The 19,103-nt window shown below is 34.8% G+C and overlaps 1 protein-coding gene across 1 annotated transcript; it reads left to right on the forward strand.

The window, feature by feature from the left end:
- Positions 1-130: 130 nt before the first annotated feature.
- sec22c (SEC22 homolog C, vesicle trafficking protein) lies at positions 131-10,394 on the forward strand. Its single transcript, XM_073830771.1, has 7 exons — positions 131-285; positions 1,468-1,679; positions 3,759-3,922; positions 4,033-4,212; positions 4,659-4,777; positions 6,233-6,298; positions 6,862-10,394. The coding sequence occupies exons 2-7, from the start codon at positions 1,498-1,500 to the stop codon at positions 7,060-7,062; spliced, it is 912 nt and encodes a 303-aa protein (XP_073686872.1). The 5' UTR covers positions 131-285; positions 1,468-1,497; the 3' UTR covers positions 7,063-10,394.
- Positions 10,395-19,103: the final 8,709 nt, after the last annotated feature.

Genomic DNA, 19,103 nt, shown 5'->3' on the forward strand with positions numbered 1-19,103 from the left:
TATTGTAATAAAAAGCATTTGACGTTTTGAAACTGATCTTCAGCTACAAACCAACATAAGGACTTTTATTTTGAAGTAACGGCTGCTGTTGACGCTCCTGTTTCCCATAATTCAGAGAGACAAACCACAAACAAAAAGCCTCTGGTCGCTTCTTAATGTCATTAAGTCATAAATAACTCTGCAATAATTATCTTGAGACATTTCTGAAACATAGTTGTTATACTTCTGCGCGCTTCAAATTCACTGTTTCGCATACTCAGCGTAAATGTATTGAGCTGTTGTAAGGTAAGGGATGGTAAAGCGCATCTGCACCTGCTAACGTAGCAGGATGACTGTATTTGAACTACTGAAATAACAGGCAGATGAAATCTAATCTAGTTTATATATCCAAACATTGCAAATGTGACTAATCTAATTGAAACCATTGTTTAGGATATCGCACAGTACTAAAACCAGTGGTAGGATCATTTTCCACTATTAAAACTCTATTAAAGCTTTTAAAATAGTTTGCCATCTTGGACATTTGATTTGCTAATCAAATTTATTTTCAGTGAAACATGAAACATTGTAATGTTTTGCATTTATTTGTAATATGCATATGTTGTAAAATGGAAAGTAGTAATATTGGTCTTTTTTGACTCTCTTCTGCTCACCAAGCCTGCATTTATTTGTACCAAAGTACAGCAAACACAGTACAGTTTTGGAATGGTTTTACTATTTAAAATAACTGTTTTCTATTTGAATATATTTTAAAATGTAATTTATTCTTTTTGGAATTTTTAGCAAATCTCATGATCCTTCAGAAATCATTCTAATATTCTGATTTGCTGCTCAAAAAAAAAAAAAAAAAAAAAGTTTCTTTGATGAATAGAAAGTTCAGAAGAATGGCATTTATCTGAAATAGATTTTTTCTCAACATCATAAATGTCTTTATAATCACTTTTGATCAATTGAATGTGTCCTTGCTAAATAAAAGTATTCATTTCTATAATTTATTTTCCTAAAAACGACCAAAAAATAAATAAATAAACTGACTAAATATTTAAAATAATAATAAAAAATCTTGAACAGAAAATCAGCATATTAGAATGATTTCTGAAGAATCATGTGACAACGAAGACTGTAGAGTAATGATACTGAAAATTTAGCTTTGATCACATGAATAAATTACTTTTTAAAATATATTCAATAAATAATAATACTGCTTTTGCTGTATTTTGGATCAAGTAAATGACTTCTTGAAAAATCATTAAAAATCTTACTATTCAAAAACTTTTGACTGGTAGTTTATTAGTAAATGTACCTTTTTAACTCTAGTTTAGGCTTCATCCACAGCTGCAGCTATACTTTTGAAAGTAATAACATTCTTTTCCTCCATTCTTCTTGTCAGACATGCTTTTATAAACAAGTGCTGTAATTGCTACTGCATAATAATCATCAGTATCTTCCCTCTGCTTTGTGTTCAAGGATGTGTTCTCATAGAGACCCACGAGGAGCATGTCACTGATCCTGTTTGCCTTTGTGGTCCGGGTCGGGGATGGACTCCCTCTCTCCGCCTCCACTGATTTCCTACATGACAAGGAACTTCAGGAGAGAAAGCAACAGCTGAAAGTGATCTCAAAATCCCTGAGTTCATTACCACAGAGAGGGACAGTCAAGGGCCATGAGCTCAATATTCAGTAAGTGCACTATTGTGGACAGAAATGTCTCCTAGTAATTAAAGATCTGGGCAGGAAACCAAAAACCTTGAATTTTAACCTGTAAAAGGACTAAATGCTTAAATCAGTTTCCAGACATACATGTGAAAAAGTGGCCCCCTTCCTGATTTTTTTATTTTTTTGCATGTTTGTCACACTTTAATGTTTCAGATCATCAAACAAATTTAAATATTAATCAAAGATAACACAAGTAAACACAACATGCAGTTTTTGAATGAAGTTTTTTATTATGAAGGGAAAACAAAATCCAAACCCACATGGCCCTGTGTGAAAAAGTGTTTGCCCCCTAAACTTAATAACTGCTTGGGCCACCCTTAGCAGCAACAACTGCAATCAAGCATTTGCGATAACTTTTAATAAATCTGTTACAGCGCTGTGCAGGAATTTTGGGCCACTCATCTCGGCAGAATTGTTGTAATTCAGCCACATTCGAGGGTTTTCGAGCATGAACCGCCTTTTTAAGGTCATGCCACAGCATCTCTCTTTGACTAGGCCACTCCAAAGTCTTCATTTAGTTTTTCTTCAGCCATTCAGAGGTGGATTTGCTGGTTTCGTTTTGGATCATTGTCCTGCTGCAGAACCCAGTTCGCTTCAGCTTGAGGTCACGAACAGATGGCCAGACATTGTCCTTCAGGATTTTTGGTAGACAGCAGAATTCATGGTTCCATTTATCACAGCAAGTCTTCCAGGTCCAGAAGCTGCAAAACAGCCCCAGACCATCACACTATCACCACCATATTTTACTGTTGGTATGATGTTATTATTCTGAAATGCTGTGTTACTTTTACGCCAGATGTAATGGGACACACACCTTCCAAAAAGTTCAACTTTTGTCTCGTTCCCAAAAGTCTTGGGGATCATCAAGATGTGTTCTGGCAAAACTGAGATGAGCCTTTATGTTCTTTTTGCTCAGAAGCGGTTTTCGTCTTGGAACTCTGCCATGCAGGCCATTTTTGCTCAGTCTCTTTCTTATGGTGGAGTCATGAACACTGACCTTAACTGAGGCAACAGAGGCCTGCAGTTCTTTAGATGTTGTTGTGGGGTCTTTTTTGACCTCTTGGATGAGTCATCGCTGCGCTCTTGGGGTAATTTTGGTCGGCCGGCCACTCCTGGGAAGGTTCACACTTTTTCTATGTTTTCGCCATTTGTGAAAATAATGGTTCTCACTGTGGTTTGCTGGAGTCCCAAAGCTTTAGAAATGGCTTTATAACATTTTCCAGACTGATAGATCTCCATTACTTTCTTTCTCATTTGTTCCTGAATTTCTTTGGATCTCAACATGATGTGTAGCTTTTGAGGATCTTTTGGTCTACTTCATTTTGTCAGGCAGGTTCTATTTAAGTAATTTCTTGATTGCGAACAGGTGTGGCAGTAATCAGGCCTGGGTGTGGCTAGAGAAACTGAACTCAGGTGTGATAAACCACAGTTATGTTTTAAAAACACTTTTTCACACAGGGCCATGTGGGTTTGGATTTTTTTTTTCCCCTTCATAAAAAAAACCCTTTCATTTAAAAACTGCATGTTGTGTTATCTTTTGATTAATATTTAAATTTGTTTGATGATCTGAAACATTCAAGTGTGACAAACTTTTTCACACCACTGTAGGTTGTCCCTACACTCTTAAAGGTATAGTTTACCCAAAAATCTAAAATCTGTCATTAATTACTCGCCCTAATGTTCCAAACCCGTAAGATCTTTGTTCATCTTCAGAAGCATAGACCCTGCATAGACAGCAACGCAACTGACAAGGCCCAGAAAGGTAGTAAGGACATTGATAAAATAGTCCATGTGACATTAGTGGTTCAACCTTAATGTTATGAAGCTACAAGAATACTTTTTGTGTGGAAATAAAACAAAAATAATGACTTTACTTAACTATCTCTTCTTTTCTCTTGTTCAAGTGTTACCATATCAGATACAGAAACAATAAGTTTATCCCTGGTCTTGTTTACCTGCATTCCAGAGTCCAAGATAAGCCAGGGAAATTGGTAGCCGCCCTGTGAAATCATTTGTTAACTAATTGGTCTCTCTGTGTTGTAGCTTCCTTTCATCCGAGGGTGTGTCCTACATGACCGTATGTGCATGCAGTCTCCCTGCTGCCACGGCCTTCTGCTTCTTGGAGGACTTGCGCTGGGAATTCACAGCATGCTTTGACAACTCTGCAGTGGCCCTGGCAAGCAGGCCGTACCCATTTTTGGAGTTTGGTAGGTAGACCGATAAAAGTGATTGGATGATTTATGGATGTCATTATTACTGCATTTAATTAAGATAATTCATAAGCTGATCATGAGTTTGTCGGATGGTTTTATTTTAGATAGTGCCATTCAAAAACTTCAGCAGCATTATAACCAGAAAGGGGGTCCGTCTCTGGAGGTCACCCTGGCTGAGGTACAGGAAGACCTCAGAACCAGCCCCCCTCAGGTTCTCACCATGGAGGATGTTGCGCTCTCCAATGGAGCAGCCAATGGGCATGTAGAACAAGCATCTGCATCAGGTTTGCACTTGTAAAGAATACATTGAATTCATAAGGGCTGTATCTTAAAGGGATAGTTCACCCAATAATGAAAATTATCTCATTAATTACTCACCCTCATGTCGTTCCAAACTCGTCTTCAGAATACAAACTGAGATATTTTTGATGAAATCCAAGAGCTTTCTGTCCCTGCATAGACAGCAATGCAAATACCAAGTTCAAGGCCCAGAAAGCTAGTAAGGACATCAATAAAATAGTCCTTGTGACATCAGTGGTTCAACCGTAATTATATGAAGCTACGAGAATACTTTTTGTGCAAAAAAAAAACAAAAATAATTCTTAATTCAACAATTTCTCGTGATGTAATGAGTAATGGGTGAGTAATTAATAACAGTTTAAATTTTTGAGTGAACTATCCCTTTAGTTGGACGTATATTTTGATTTATTGATCTTTGTCGATTTTGAAGGTCAAAGTCAGAGATTGGAGCCAATCTCAGCACCAGGGATCCTCTCACTGGTTCTTAACATCATGTGTGCTGCCCTCAACCTTATACGTGGTGTCCATCTTATTGAATACACCTTCCAGGTAACATTGTGGTTCAAGATTTTAAGTTGGGACAGAATGATCTTGTTTAGAGATTTTATGGGTGATAACTGATAAAAGGCCAAAATTAAAATTCTATGCTATTTTGTTTAAATACATAAAAAATAAAATACTAAAAACTAAAGTAAGCTTTTTAAAGTTTTTTTAGTTCACTTCCAGAACAAAAATGTACAGATAATCTACTTACCCCCTTGTCATCTAAGATGTTCATGTCTTTGTTTTTTCAGTCGTAAAGAAATTGTTTCTTGAGGAAAGCATTTCAAGCTTTTTTTTTCCATATAGTGGACTTCTATATTGTTTCAAGTTTGAACTTCCAAATTGCAGTTTAAATGCAGCTTCAAATAATTGCAAATGTGGCTGTAAACGATCCCAGCCGAGAAAAAAGGGTCTTATCTAGCAAAACGATCAGTTTTTTTTTCTGTTAATTACAATTTATATACTTTTTAACCCTTAAATGCTCGTTTTGTCTCTCTCTGCAATGTGCATGAGTAGTCTGTGCGTCACTGGTTCAAAACAGTTAGGGTATATTGAAAAACTTCCGTCTTATTCTCTCCCTCAACTTCAAAAATTATTTCTAAATCATCCTACATCGCTGCAGAAGTACCAACCCAGTGTTTGCAAAGTGAACAAGTTAACAAAAACGGTAAAACAGGGATGTAGGACGATTTTGAATTTGAGGGAGAAAATCAGATGTGAATTTTTTCGACATACCCTAACTGTCTTGAACCAGAAAAAAACAGAGCTCAGGCAGAGCAAGATGAGACGAGTATTTGAGGTTAAAAAGTATATAAATTGTAGTTTAAAAAAAATAACTGATCGTTTCGCTAGATAAGACCCTTCTTCCTCGGCTGGGATCATTTACAATCGTTTAAAGCTGCATTTAAACTGCATTTTGGATGTTTAAACCCAGGGCACCATAGATGTCCATTATATGGAGAAAATCCTGAAATGTTTTCCACAAGAAACATAATTTCTTTACAACTGAAGAAAGAAAGACATGAACATCCTGAATGACAAGGGGGTGAGTACATTATCTGTATATTTTTGTTCTGGAAGTGAACTTCAAATGCTGTAACATTATAATGTACATTATGAAAAAAAATTATATTCTTCTTCCAAAAAATTACATTTAACAGTTGTTTACCTATTACTCTTTTTGAATATCAACTTAAGTGTGCGTCAGATGAAAAAAAAAAAAAAAGGTATCAGTTGATGCTCAATATGGTACCGAATCATATCAAAGTATCCAAATATTATTTTTTTTAATTGATTACTTATTGTATTAATTTTTCCCTGGCAGGGAACTATTATTTTATATGATTTCTTTTTTTTTTTTGTAATTCATTATGATCATTATCATTATGATGGTTTGTAATTAATTTTTTTAAAATTAATGAAGCAAATTAAATGTCTTATAATGTGACAATTTTTTGGCAGGATGATTATGATGGTTTGTGGAATGTGGTGGCATTTCTGTTGGCATTTCTCTGCTGTGTTTGCCAGGTAAATGTTACTACTCTTACAAATGTCACCCTGGACCACAAAACCAGTTGTAAGTAGCATGGGTATCTTTGTAGCAATAACCAAAAATACACTGTATGGGTCAGAAACTTTTCTTTTTTTTCTTTTATGCCAAAAATCATTAGGATATTAAGTAAAGATCATGTTCAATGAAGATATTTTGTGAATTTCCTACTGTAAATGTATCAAAACTTAATTATTGATTAGTAATATTCATTGCTAAGAACTTCATTTGGACAACTTTAAAAGGTGATTTTCTCAATATTTAGATTTTTTTGCACCCTCAGATTCCAGATTTTCAAACAGTTGTATCTCAGCCAAATATTGTTCTATCCAAACCACACATCAACGGAAAGCTTTTTTATTCAGTTTTCAGACGATGTATAAATCTCAAATTCCAAAAAACTGACCCTTATGACTGGTTTTGTGGTCCAGGGTCACAAATGATGCACTTACAATAATGTTTCTATTTATAACCATTTATAACCATCTATTTATGTCCGTTTAATCAGTCTAACTCAGATCTTTTTCTTCTTCTCACACAGTGTCACCTGTACTTGTTCCATACCTGCCAAAAGAAGCTGAAATCCTTCACCCTCCTGACACTCATTATCTTATGCAATGCTTTTCTCTTTGGCTTGAGGAACATTTGGCAGCTGTCCTTCCACATTTCTGTGGCCTGCCTATCCACACTGCTCACCCTCCACCGCAAACTGCTGGACAGGAGCATGGACTGTGGAGTATGAGGACTTCAGCTGTCTGTGGACAACAGTAGGGTGAGAGACCAAAACAATTGTCAAGACGTGGTGGCTGACAAAAACTGACACTGGTTTCTGCTTTAGCTTTGATCTAATATTATGATCAAGTGATTATTTCGTGTCACATTGATGGATTATTTCAAGTGCAATGGCTTTTCTACAGGGGTCTTTAATTCCGTTGCATATCAGAAATCACGTTTTTAATGACATATTGTGAATGTAATATGGAGAAACTGACATGAAGTAGGTTTCGTTGATTCCGAAAGTTAATTTTAAGTAAAGGTTACTTTTATTTATTTACTGCAAAATAAGAATACATATTGTTAAAGCTAATTTAAACCATTCATCTTTGTTTACTTTTCTATGGGAAGGATGTTTGTGTCTGTTTAATTGTTATAAAACTATAAATGCACATATATCGCATGTAAATGATTGAAAGTAGGCAAGGTGGTAACTTTGGGTGATTCATGGTCTTTCAATATCAGGCATATTTTAGGTTCTGAAGGATTTTCAGTCAATAACTATTTCAGGCCTATTGAACATGTTGTTTTGGGGGTTTTTTTGGGTAGTGCCGGTTAGTTAGTAATGTATGGAAGCCTGTTTCTATACCTGAATAACAAAAAAAAAGGTTATTGCAACTTTTCTCAATTCTGACTTTTCTCAGAATTGCGTGATTAAAACCTACAATTCTGCGAGAAACAGACAATTTTAAGAAAGTCACATTTGCAAAATATAAACTTGCAATTCTGAGAAAAAAAGTCACATTTGTGAAATATACATTTGCATTTCTGAGGATAAAAAAGAATATAAACTAGATATAAACTCTCAATTCTGAGAAAAGTCACATTTGCAAGATTTAAAAAAATCACATTTGCAAAATATACATTTGCATTTCTGAGGATAAAAAAGTTAAATTTGTGAGATATAAACTCACAATTCTGAGAAAAAGGTCACGTTTGCTAAATATAAACTTGCAATTCTGAGAAAAGTCACATTTGTGAAATATACATTTGCATTCTGAGGAAAAAAAAGTTTAATTTGTGAGATATAAACTCACAGTTCTCAGAAAAAAAGTCACATTTGCTAGATATAAACTCACAATTTTGAGAAAACTTAGGATTGTGAGTTTATATCTTGCAATTCTGACTTCATTTCTCATAATTCCGACTTTATCTCTCAGAATTGTTTATATTTCCCAATTGTGAATTTTTCCTCAGAATTTTGAGTTTATATCGCAAATGTTTGTCTTGCAATTCTGACTTTGTAACTCGCAATTGCAAGTTTATATCACGCTGTTCTGAGAAAAAAGTCAGAATTGCAAGATAATCTCGCAATTGTGACATTTTTGTTCTCTCAAAATTGTGTCACAATTACTTAATTATTTTTATTCACTGGTGGAAACGGCTTCCATATAATGGGCTACTCCACAACACCTTAATATTTTTGTATTATATTAGTACTATAATTTGTATACAAAGCACATTCAGGTGTTTTAACCATTTTTTTCCACACAGAATAATTTTGTCTAGCCTGCCTTTCTATAGTACTCTTCCCAAAGACTATAAATCAAAAATTATTTCAATAACTTATCATAATACAGCATTCAGGAACTTCCAAATCCATTTTCTTAACAAATTTTTTTTTTATTTGTCAGCATACATTTTAATGATGATTTACAGAGCTTAGTTTACATACCATGTAATTTATTTGCACTATTATTCTTCATGAAATAGACAAAAACCACTAGATCCCTTTTGTTTGTTTTGTTTTATTTTGCAGCAGACAGTATTATAATTCAATAAGTTGATGAGCAAATTTAAGATTAAGTTCAGGTTGTTTACAATAATAAGGATGTGTCATCATGTTATAGTAAGTCTGTACACTGCATTTCTGTTTATTGCACTTCAAGCAATCAGCATGGAAAAATCTGTTAAAGTTCATCTAAAATAGTTTCTAGCCAAGTAATAAGCGTAGATATAAATATCTAAACTATAGTGAGATTCTTGAATTTTTACAAGCAAGCTGTGCTTCTAAATGGTTGGTGCAGAGTTGGCAAAAATGTCATTTTGCTGTGTTGTAGCAGCAGCTTGCATGTAAAGTTTATGTCTAGGATAACATTTACTGGCTACAGTATGTTCATGTCGATGCCTTATTACACAACGTGATTATAGATATCTAAACAGAGGAGTGAGAATGTATGTATGATCATTTTAAAATGAAAAAGGCAACAAATGTGCTGTAAATCATTTACAAATTGTAATAGTAGTAGTTTTGTAAGGGCTGTTTCTATTTTACTGATTTCTGGGCTTTCTCTCCAGGATAGCATGACAAAAAAGCAACATGTTCCAATTTGTAATCATGGTTTCTTATAATACAATTTTAACAAGGGTTACTGAGGTCAAAGTGGTGCCCTTGGCCTTTTAAATTGATGCATATCTACTCACTCCTCATGTAATACATGGAGTACTGTGTTTCTTTTGAATCTATGAGATGCATATTTTTATAATAATAGTTTTTCATGTTGTAGATCAGATTAATTGAGTGTTTAGTTACACAAATGAGATTTTATCTCATGCATTTGTGACCCATGTTTTTTCAAGCCTGTGTCAGTGAACTGTAATTGGTGCTGGAGGTTAATACTTACATACTTATATACTTAGTATTAATTAAAGCTTTAAACCAATATTGTCTTACATCATCCTAGATCTGATTCAGATGACGCATGCATTTAAAACTTTTTTTAATGAAGGACTATGCCAGTTATGTCTTTAATAAGTGATTCTGCTTAATGAAGAAATGTTTTTTCAGATAGACATTTGAATTGGTTTTGTTCCACTCGAGTTGAACTGCTCTTTTACCTTCAACCAACATGAACCTCCAGCAACCAAGTAAGAGTCTTTTAAATAGTGAGCAGTAATGTGAGGTGAGCACTCTTCTGTAGAAGAATCCACCACAGAATCCAAAAAGGTAATTGCGACTTTTTATCTAACAATTCTGACTTTTTTCAGTTAGAATACTGAGAAATTCTAGAAAAAAGTTGAATTTGCAAGATATAAACTTAGAATTGTTTTTGTTTCTGCCACAGAATAAAAATAAAAAATCTCACAATTGTCTCTGAGTTAAACTCATAGTTCTGAGTTTATGTTTGACAATTCTGGGAAAAATGAGGGAAAAAAAGTCAGAATTCTGTCAGTATTGTGAGATAAAGACTCAAAATTATTGTTTATTTGATATACTTTGTCATGTGGTGAAAACAAGCTTCAATATTATTCCCTTGTTGCAACTTGTTTGTTGCTAAAACAGATTTAGACATTTAATAAATCAACACCTGAACATTTAAAAACTGTGAGTTTGTCTTATTTGACTGTTAGGCTAAAAGATTGGCTTGCTCATTTGTCTTTTTTGAAGCTGTGTATCTGTTGCGGCCATTTTGGCTATACTCAGATGTAAACAACAACATGGATTGCAACTACTGAAAACCTTGTTCTGCTAATTTATGCTGTCTAAACCATGGCAAAAACCTGTGGAAGCTGCTAAATCATATAGAGAAGGACTTGGTAAGTGGGAAAGGGCGCAATATTTTGACAAACTAAAGTGAATAGCTGTTAAAGATACCTACCAGCAGTATTAAGATATTAGCCTAATATTTCACCTACCTGACCGGAAATTATATGAACACATAAATGCTGTCAAGATTCTTGCCCTGGAAAGTCATGTTGACTAGGTCTGTGGCGATTCATTGATTCAATTTGACTACTCGATAAAAAAAAAAAAAAAAAAATTAAAAAAAAGGTTTCATCGCGCTTCCTTTACAGTAAATGCTCCACCAGGAACTGTTATCATAGCCTACATGTGGAGCGTTTCAAACTCTATGCACATTGTTGTGAGTTTAGGTTTATTATAACGTTTGTCTGGGAACGCAACGTGCACCATTTCATTAGATTTGTAAGGTGAATCATTTATAAACGTACGCAAACACAGGAGAAAGCATCAATGTTATTCTAAATATGCTTACTCTTGAGTTTACACGTTTGGTATCCAGTAGCTGTAGCATTTCTGTTATAAGAAATGGCCAAATATTAAAGATTAAGTGGACGTTTTAATTAAATGTTGTTTAGTCAATATTAAACAAGAATTAGATCGCGTTTAAGTGTAAAAACAGTCGTCAGGCAGGCCGTTGGCGCCCTCTGTAGTCATTTGTTACAATTAGCTCCATTGTTTATAATACATTATGTATTTTAACAGTTTTGTTCAATTAAACCATATGATTAATTGCTTTTGATGCTTTATTTTAACTATTTTTGTCTCATTGCTAATGTGTATTTTAAGTCATTTTAAAGACTAAAAATAAATAATTGATTATCCGACTACTTGATAAATCATCAGAATAATCAAACGATTAATCAGTTAACATAAAATAATCGTTACTGATAGCCCTAATAGCCCTAATGTCGACTGCAGTTTAATACCATTTTGTGGATGAAGCTGAAAAGTGAAACAGCTTGTTAGAAAGTCTCATGAAAATATTATATTGTGCTTTAGAGACTATAACTGACATTGTGTCAGTGGAAAATGTTGAATGATTCAAGTGATGTTCTAAATGGCTTAACGCTTTTAAATTCAAGGCTTTTTTTTGTTCTTATGTTCTGTAATTTTCTAGCGATTTCATCTACTTTCTAATTCAAATGTAAGTGCTAGTTCACGTCTTCAAAATTGTCAGAATTCTCTGTAAATTATACAGACTTTGCACATTTTATACGATTTCAAAGAAATAGTGGTACCAGCTCTAGTACATTAAAATAAGTGCATTAGGAAAAGCCTGTTATTTGGCATATTTTCTCAAGCAACAGTTCTACAATTAAACTTATGTGTTACTTTTTTCAGCTTACTTTGTAGGCTTTTTTTTTTTACAAGCACAATTTTTTTTCTTTGTGTTGTGTATTTTTCTTAGAATGAATTATGTTTGCAAGGTTGTATCAGAACACTGGGTGGCAGTATATAACTATAGTTTCTTATTGGTCGAAGAAGCTGTGTACATTTTATGACTGTCAACATTATGAAGTTACATACAGGGATAAATGCAGGTTTAGTTGAGTTTTTTTTTTATCTTTATGCATTTAATTAAATACGTCAAATTCAGTGATGTTTCTTGTGTTCACCTTGTAATGCATTACTGATTGAGAGAAACTTTTGTTTTTATCTTCAACTGAGCATGTCATGCATAAATAATAACTGCTATTGACTTTATCCATCTTATTTTTTAACGTCAAAGTACGCCATTTTCTGTGAATGTGTGAGACGTCAGCTTCATTAGCCAAAGTAGCAAAATAAAGAGAAGAATAAAGTGTAGTAAACGGTAAAACTGTTTGCACTACAAACCAGTGTGTTCATTATTAAGATAATACATTAAAATAATATGGTAAGTTTGCAATTCCACGTATCAAAACGAGCTGTTTTGAACAGCTCACAATAGCTGAAAACTCTTTATATTTATATAAAGACTCTTTATATTTACAAATGTCTGCACCCACTCTTACGAGAAAAATAAGTTGGATATGATAATGGAATTTTATGTTCAGGTTCCTCAGCTCTAAGCCTACTGTTAAGCTGAGATCTGAGACTTGTAGGTGTCTAATATTAACTTTATGACCATTAATCACCTCTGTTGGTCTATTCTCCAGAGGTATGGTTTAAATTGTGATCTTTGTGCATACAGTTTAGAAAGGATTTCATGAGTAATGCTCATCAAGGACAATAGGTCACAGAGTAGGCTATAATAATGCTGGAAAAAAACAAACAAGTCTGGTAGTGTCTTTACGCACTCAGGATTGCTGTCTTTTTCTTTTACAAACTGCATTGAGAGCTTGGCAGTATATAGTCACCTTCGGTCCAAGAGATTAGAGCACAGGTTTGACCCAGATCACTCTCTGCAGCACTGATCCATTAAATTTCTGTGTTAAACAAGCATGAGAGGATCAGTCACAGAGTTCCGCTTCTCCTGTTGGCACTCACTGGTCTGGTTTGCAAGTGTAGCCATAGAGAAACATACATGTCTTTTTTTTTCCTGAATAAAGTGAGCACAACTGCAACATTGCTTCAGGTAATACTGAATAATGTATATTTTCGATGCAACATTATGAGCGCATTTGTCTCGTTTTGCTCCACCAAAAAAATAAATCAAAGCAATAATTGATGAATCTGTTTTTTTTTTCAGTGGGTGCCTTGAATTAATGATCCAATTACTCACTTGTTTTGTTCCTGAATCAGTGTTTGTGAATCAATTGCTTGAATGAATTATAGAGGGTTTGCACTTATGTACCATATTAGCGATACTCAGATGTAAACAACAGCATGGATTGCACGGTTAATGTACTACTGAATACGTTCTGCTAATTTAGACTGTCTAAGGCCATGTCCACACTAGACAGGTTTTGTCAAGCTTTTTGAAAACCAGTGGCGCCTCCAGAAATTTTTCATAGGGGTAGCCAGATGGGGCCACTTAAAATCTTGGGGTGGCCAAGAGTCGGCCAGGGGTGGCGACATTGTTGAAAACGCTCTCCAAAGTGGATACATTTGAAATTGCTGTTTTCCATTATAGTGTAGACTGTGAAAACGGAGAAAACAAGATTCTTCCCTGGAAATCCACAAACACCTTTTGTCCCTCAGTTTTTTGCACTCTTCTCCTTGATTTGTTATAACTTTTGGCAGCCTGTAGTACTCCCGGTGTTTTTCCTGATCCAAAACATGACAATAATTGACCATTTTCAGCAGCAATAATGAGCAAAATATGCAAGTTTCGTTCGGTTCAGTGTTGCCAATATGGCCGATTAGTGACGTGTCGTGAAAACACTCTATTCAGTTGCCAACATATTTTGTTCCTGAATGAACCTGTGTGTGTTTTTTTTACATTTGAGTAAATGAGTCAATGGTTTTAACATTTATCAAGCTTTTCCACCAATATTGTTCCTGTTATTAGAACTTTATTGTTATAGTTAAGGTGACCAGATTTCTGAAATGAAAACTGAAATCTCTGAAATCTAACTTGTGATTTTTGTGTAACTGTTTTTTTTTTCATACAGTAACTATTCAGATAGCAAACATATCAAAACAGTAACAAAATTATGGCTTTAGAAAAACACATAAAAATAAAACTATAATTATGACAACATATGATAAATAAAACGTATCATTTTGACCACCAAGTATGTGCTTTCTGCAAATGTAACTGTGTGAGTGTGTAACAGTGTCCTAACCAGAGTATGTGAGCGGAGCTGAGCGCGGAGTGGAGCGGTGTGATTCTGAATGGAGGGAGGAGCGGATTTTTGAAAAGTCGGAGCGTCGTGGTTTTCACTCGCTCCAAGAGCGCTCCACCACCGCTCCATCATGAGTACAATTCATGCCAACGGTCCGAAATATAACTGCATTTTAAGCAAGAATTCACATGTTAAACATGTTTAGCTAGCTTGATAGAGATGGATCACTCAAATCAGAAAGAATGTAAAGCCTATGATGACGGCAGTGGACATGAGCGGTAAATTATAGACCGCAAGGAATTAGTTTTTTCCTTCTAAATACTGAATATTTTCAGGTGAAAGCATGATTTAAACAGGTAGAACACTTATTCACACGCAGTTGCTCTGTCAATAATGCATTAAAACAAATGTAATGGTATCCGATTTCGAATGAGCAGAAATCTGTAAGAAATGCAGCGATCCGTAGGTAAAATAACTAATAATTAATTTTCACTTTCATTACAAACTGCATAAAGCAGCAATTATACTCTTTTAATGCTGACAATGTTATTAGCTTGGTATGTGGTAGGAACAAAGTTTGCACACTATGTGTTCCAAACTCTCCTGTTAGTTTATTTTAGTATTTTTTCATTTTAATATATGTTATGAACAGGACCGTTATATTTCAAACATTATTTCAGATTTTTTTTTTTTTTACGCGGAGCGAAGTCGGAGCGGTGTTTCTGATATTCTGATATTTCTAGTTTTGGAACGGTTTCTATTTCTGCGACGTCGCGGCTAGAACAACAACAGGGCCGTGCAGAGACCTTTAAAGGGGCAGGTGCTCAAAGTATAAAAAGGGCACCTGGAACAAGGCACTTAAGAGCCCCTCGGGTCCATCACCTCATTGTAGGCATCCAGTTACTTACGTAATAAGTAACAATGTCATTAATAAGTCAAATAATGCATTATTCAAAGTTTTAATTGCATTTATGTTTAGTTCAGGACTCAAACAATAGAATTAGTATTTTTTTATCACTATAAAAGGGGCTCCATAAATAGGGCTGTGCTCAAAACATCAGTACAGCAATACTGTACTGTATATTGTGACACATTCCTTGCTGATATACATATCATTACAGAGGCTTCTAGCAGCCAATGCTGTGAAGCAGTTCTGAGAAAGAAATGGAACATAAAAGACCATTTTGATGTTTAAAAGATTGAAAAATATTTTCTTTGGACCTTTTAATTTTGATTAAAAATTGTTGTGTATTAAATTGTCAAACCTAAAGATTTTCTTCTCTCTGTTTAACACAATAATAAAGAACAGCTGTTATATTAAACTCTGTGTGGTCACTATTGAAAATATCTGTGGCCACTGATGTATTGTATTGTAAGATTGTAGACGGTAGAATATTAAGGCATAAAATGGCATGATTTATAATTCAGATACAGGTTCACACAAAAACAAAATATATTGTAGAATGGAATGTCAGCCTTTACACCATTAAAAGGGATAAATCGAGTTTATAATTTATTATATTTTATTTAAAACATAACTAGTACTGTCTTAATTGTTTAGATTTTTAGAAGGCACATTAACATCTTTCACATTTACTGTACAACTCTATGTGTTTGCTGCATAAAAACTAGGTCGATAATTGCAATAATTTGACCATAAAGAGCTGAAAAATGTGGAAATAAAAATTCATTCTCTGTCACAAGAGGGCGCTTTACGAGCGCTGAAATACTACGGTTTCCATGGGAACGGCTGAACACCAAGCAGCAGCATTAACGCAGTTTTATCAGACGTGAAATGAAAGTGCAAACGACACGTTTCTGAGGACAGTCGGGTCCCTTCAGATTCATTCATATAAAGACATCAGTGCTGTGTTTTGACTTTGAAACCTGCAGTGTGCATATTTATTCAATGACATCATTGCCTTTTGAAGTTTAATCCAGCCCTATCATGATTCTCGTCTCTCCGTCCCCAAATGTAAGACCTCCTAAATTATAATTAAGTATTTTCTTATACTATTTAACATATATAAAACTTTTTATGGCCTTAAATTTGACACAACCTAATTGAGGAGTTTTTAAGGACCTGCAGGAGCCCTCTCCTTTACGATAGATTTACGATTTTTTTTTACATGACGACATTAACATTATCGGCAGCTGTTTCAGAGCAGACTACACATGCACAAACTATTAAAAAAAAGTATAAATACTCGTGCATAATCTCTTTCCTTCACGTCATTCTTATGATAATAAGTAACTTAAATCTGGTTAAAACACCACTTACCAGCAGCCACGAACGTGTCTATCCTTGGCCTTATAATATAAACATGATCAGATCGTCCTGAACTTCTGGGTGGGGTCGTCACGTGACGAGGGTCATTCAATTACGGCTAAAACATTATTAATTAATTTTACTAAAAGTTCAATTGGGCAGGCTGTCGCGAATTCGATATTTTTATTAATATATTTTTTCATATATATTATTACATAAAAAAAAGGGCACTTTGATCACTAGGAGCCAAAAGGGCAGGTGCTCAAGCACCCTCCGCCCCCCCTCTGCACGTGCCTGAACAACAACATAGAAACTATGACAATTATAATTTCAGGTACCGATTATGTGCTTTATTCAATGTTAAAAGTGTCTAATAAGTGTGGATAGCATATTCCTTTACATTTATAGCCATACTGAAAGCAACAATAAATAATTTACCTCAGATTTTGAAAATAAATGTAAGCAAACACAGTACGAACCAACAAGTGTTTTCAATGACAAAGATGGTAGGCTATCAGTCACTCAGTATGTTTTAATAAGGTATTTATGAATTAGATTATAAACTTGTCCATTTCGTTAAGAGTGTAGTGCACTTCTGCACTTCTGAATGGCTGTGATATTTTAGTGATTCTGTCACGTCTGGGACATTTCCGGGGACAGCTCCAGTAGAGTACAGTAGTGATGGGGACGAGACCGCCTATGCCCAAGTCAAGACCGAGTCTTTGAAGGGTCGAGACCGAGTACGTAGGTTTTCAAATACAGTCGAGTCCGAGTCAAAACCAAGTCTTTGAGGAAGCAAGTCTGAGTCGAGACCGGTCAAAAAAGAGAGCAGATTTTCATGATTTACTTACTTTGTTTGAATGTCAACAGAAGAGACGTTACACAGCATCGTGTAGAGCGCCTTTCACATTGATACAGAGAGATTCTAGCACAATGGGAGTTAACATGCAATTGCCCGTTAATTGTCATGTTTACCACATTTCGTACATTATTTTTAAATATATTTCAGGTTTGTTTAACGTTACTGTTTCAATATTCCACCCATATTTTATACACTCCACATCCATTGCTTTATGACGGGCATATACCATTGGCATAACGTTACCTAGAAGCTGCTAGCTAAACGTTACCTAATATTCCACTTAAACATATGTTGTCAAAGTAGTAAAGGGGAGATGACTTTACATCATTTTGCTTGCTTCCAGGTGCGACTGTATTTACTCGGCTAACCTGGCTGCACCCTCCTAAGTTACTCCCGCCATAACGACACTTTTAACCAACAAGACAAGCTAAGTGTAGGGCTACATGCACACCAAGAGCCAGCGTAAATATTAATTTGATGTGGTCCCACACGTCTCAGTGATCAGAATGTGGCAAAATTTGCACTCAGCACTGTGTTTTTTCTTTAAACTTATTAATACTGTTTTGTGGTTCAAATATCCAAATTTTATAATCGCCGATTGCGCACTCATCTTTGGTAGTTCCCTTCAACCCGCTCCAGAAGAAGCTGCTGCACCAGTGTGTGACGTTTGGACAAACATTGTATCAGTATCTTTCAAAGCCTTTGCTGCACAGCATAGCACCATGAGATATATTTCATTTATTATTAGGTCTATTATTATTATTATTATTATTATTATTATTATTATTATTATACGAAAGTTTGTAATAGTTAATATTTTAGAATATATACCATGAAATGTTCACATTTAAAAACATGGGGAAAACGGTCTTGTTGTCTTGGTCTAAAATTTCGAGTCCACCTCCTTCCAATGAAGGTCAAGACCGAGTATTTTTGAGACCAGACTTGAGTACTACAACACTAGAAGACAGGACACCAAAAACCAGGACTGTTTCCCGAACACGGGGACGTCTGATCACTCAGTGTAAACGGCCCTATCTACTGTACATAAGGAACGAAGTCTTCTGTGTTTTTCTCACAAATATCTTAAGGAATTCAAAGTAGTCTTTCTATAGGCTAGTAATGCTGTGCTTTTTCTCTTGAAGTTAAACGTTTACTTAGACCCTTCACACTGTCTTAACGAATTTGTGATTAACAGTATCTGTTAACATTCTTTCTGAATGATAAACGCAGATGTCGAAAGTAAAAGAGCCATATCTTTATTATCAGCCATGAATCATTAATCAGAGGATTAATGGGGAAGTTTGTTGAGATAGTGGATTTCACGCTAGGAGAATTTCTGCATTTCATTCCTCTATAAATTGTTTTGTGCTTCACCCGTACAGCAGTTATTCAGTATGTGAAAACAATTTGGTTTGAACTTTGATCATGTTGAAGTTCATCAATTGTTTGCTACACAAATTCAAAATTTGAGGATTTATTTGTGACCTCTTTTTATGTCTGTGATGCACATACATATGCATTACAGTCAAACTTGTGAACAAAGTTCATTCAGGCACATATGCACCAATCTAAAAAAGGAAATGGATTTTTCATAGGTTAAGTTGCGTATCCGAGTGTGTGTCAATACAGATTCCACACCTGA

Source organism: Garra rufa, chromosome 24, assembly GCF_049309525.1.
Source record: "Garra rufa chromosome 24, GarRuf1.0, whole genome shotgun sequence".
NCBI classification, from domain to species: Eukaryota; Metazoa; Chordata; class Actinopteri; order Cypriniformes; family Cyprinidae; genus Garra; species Garra rufa.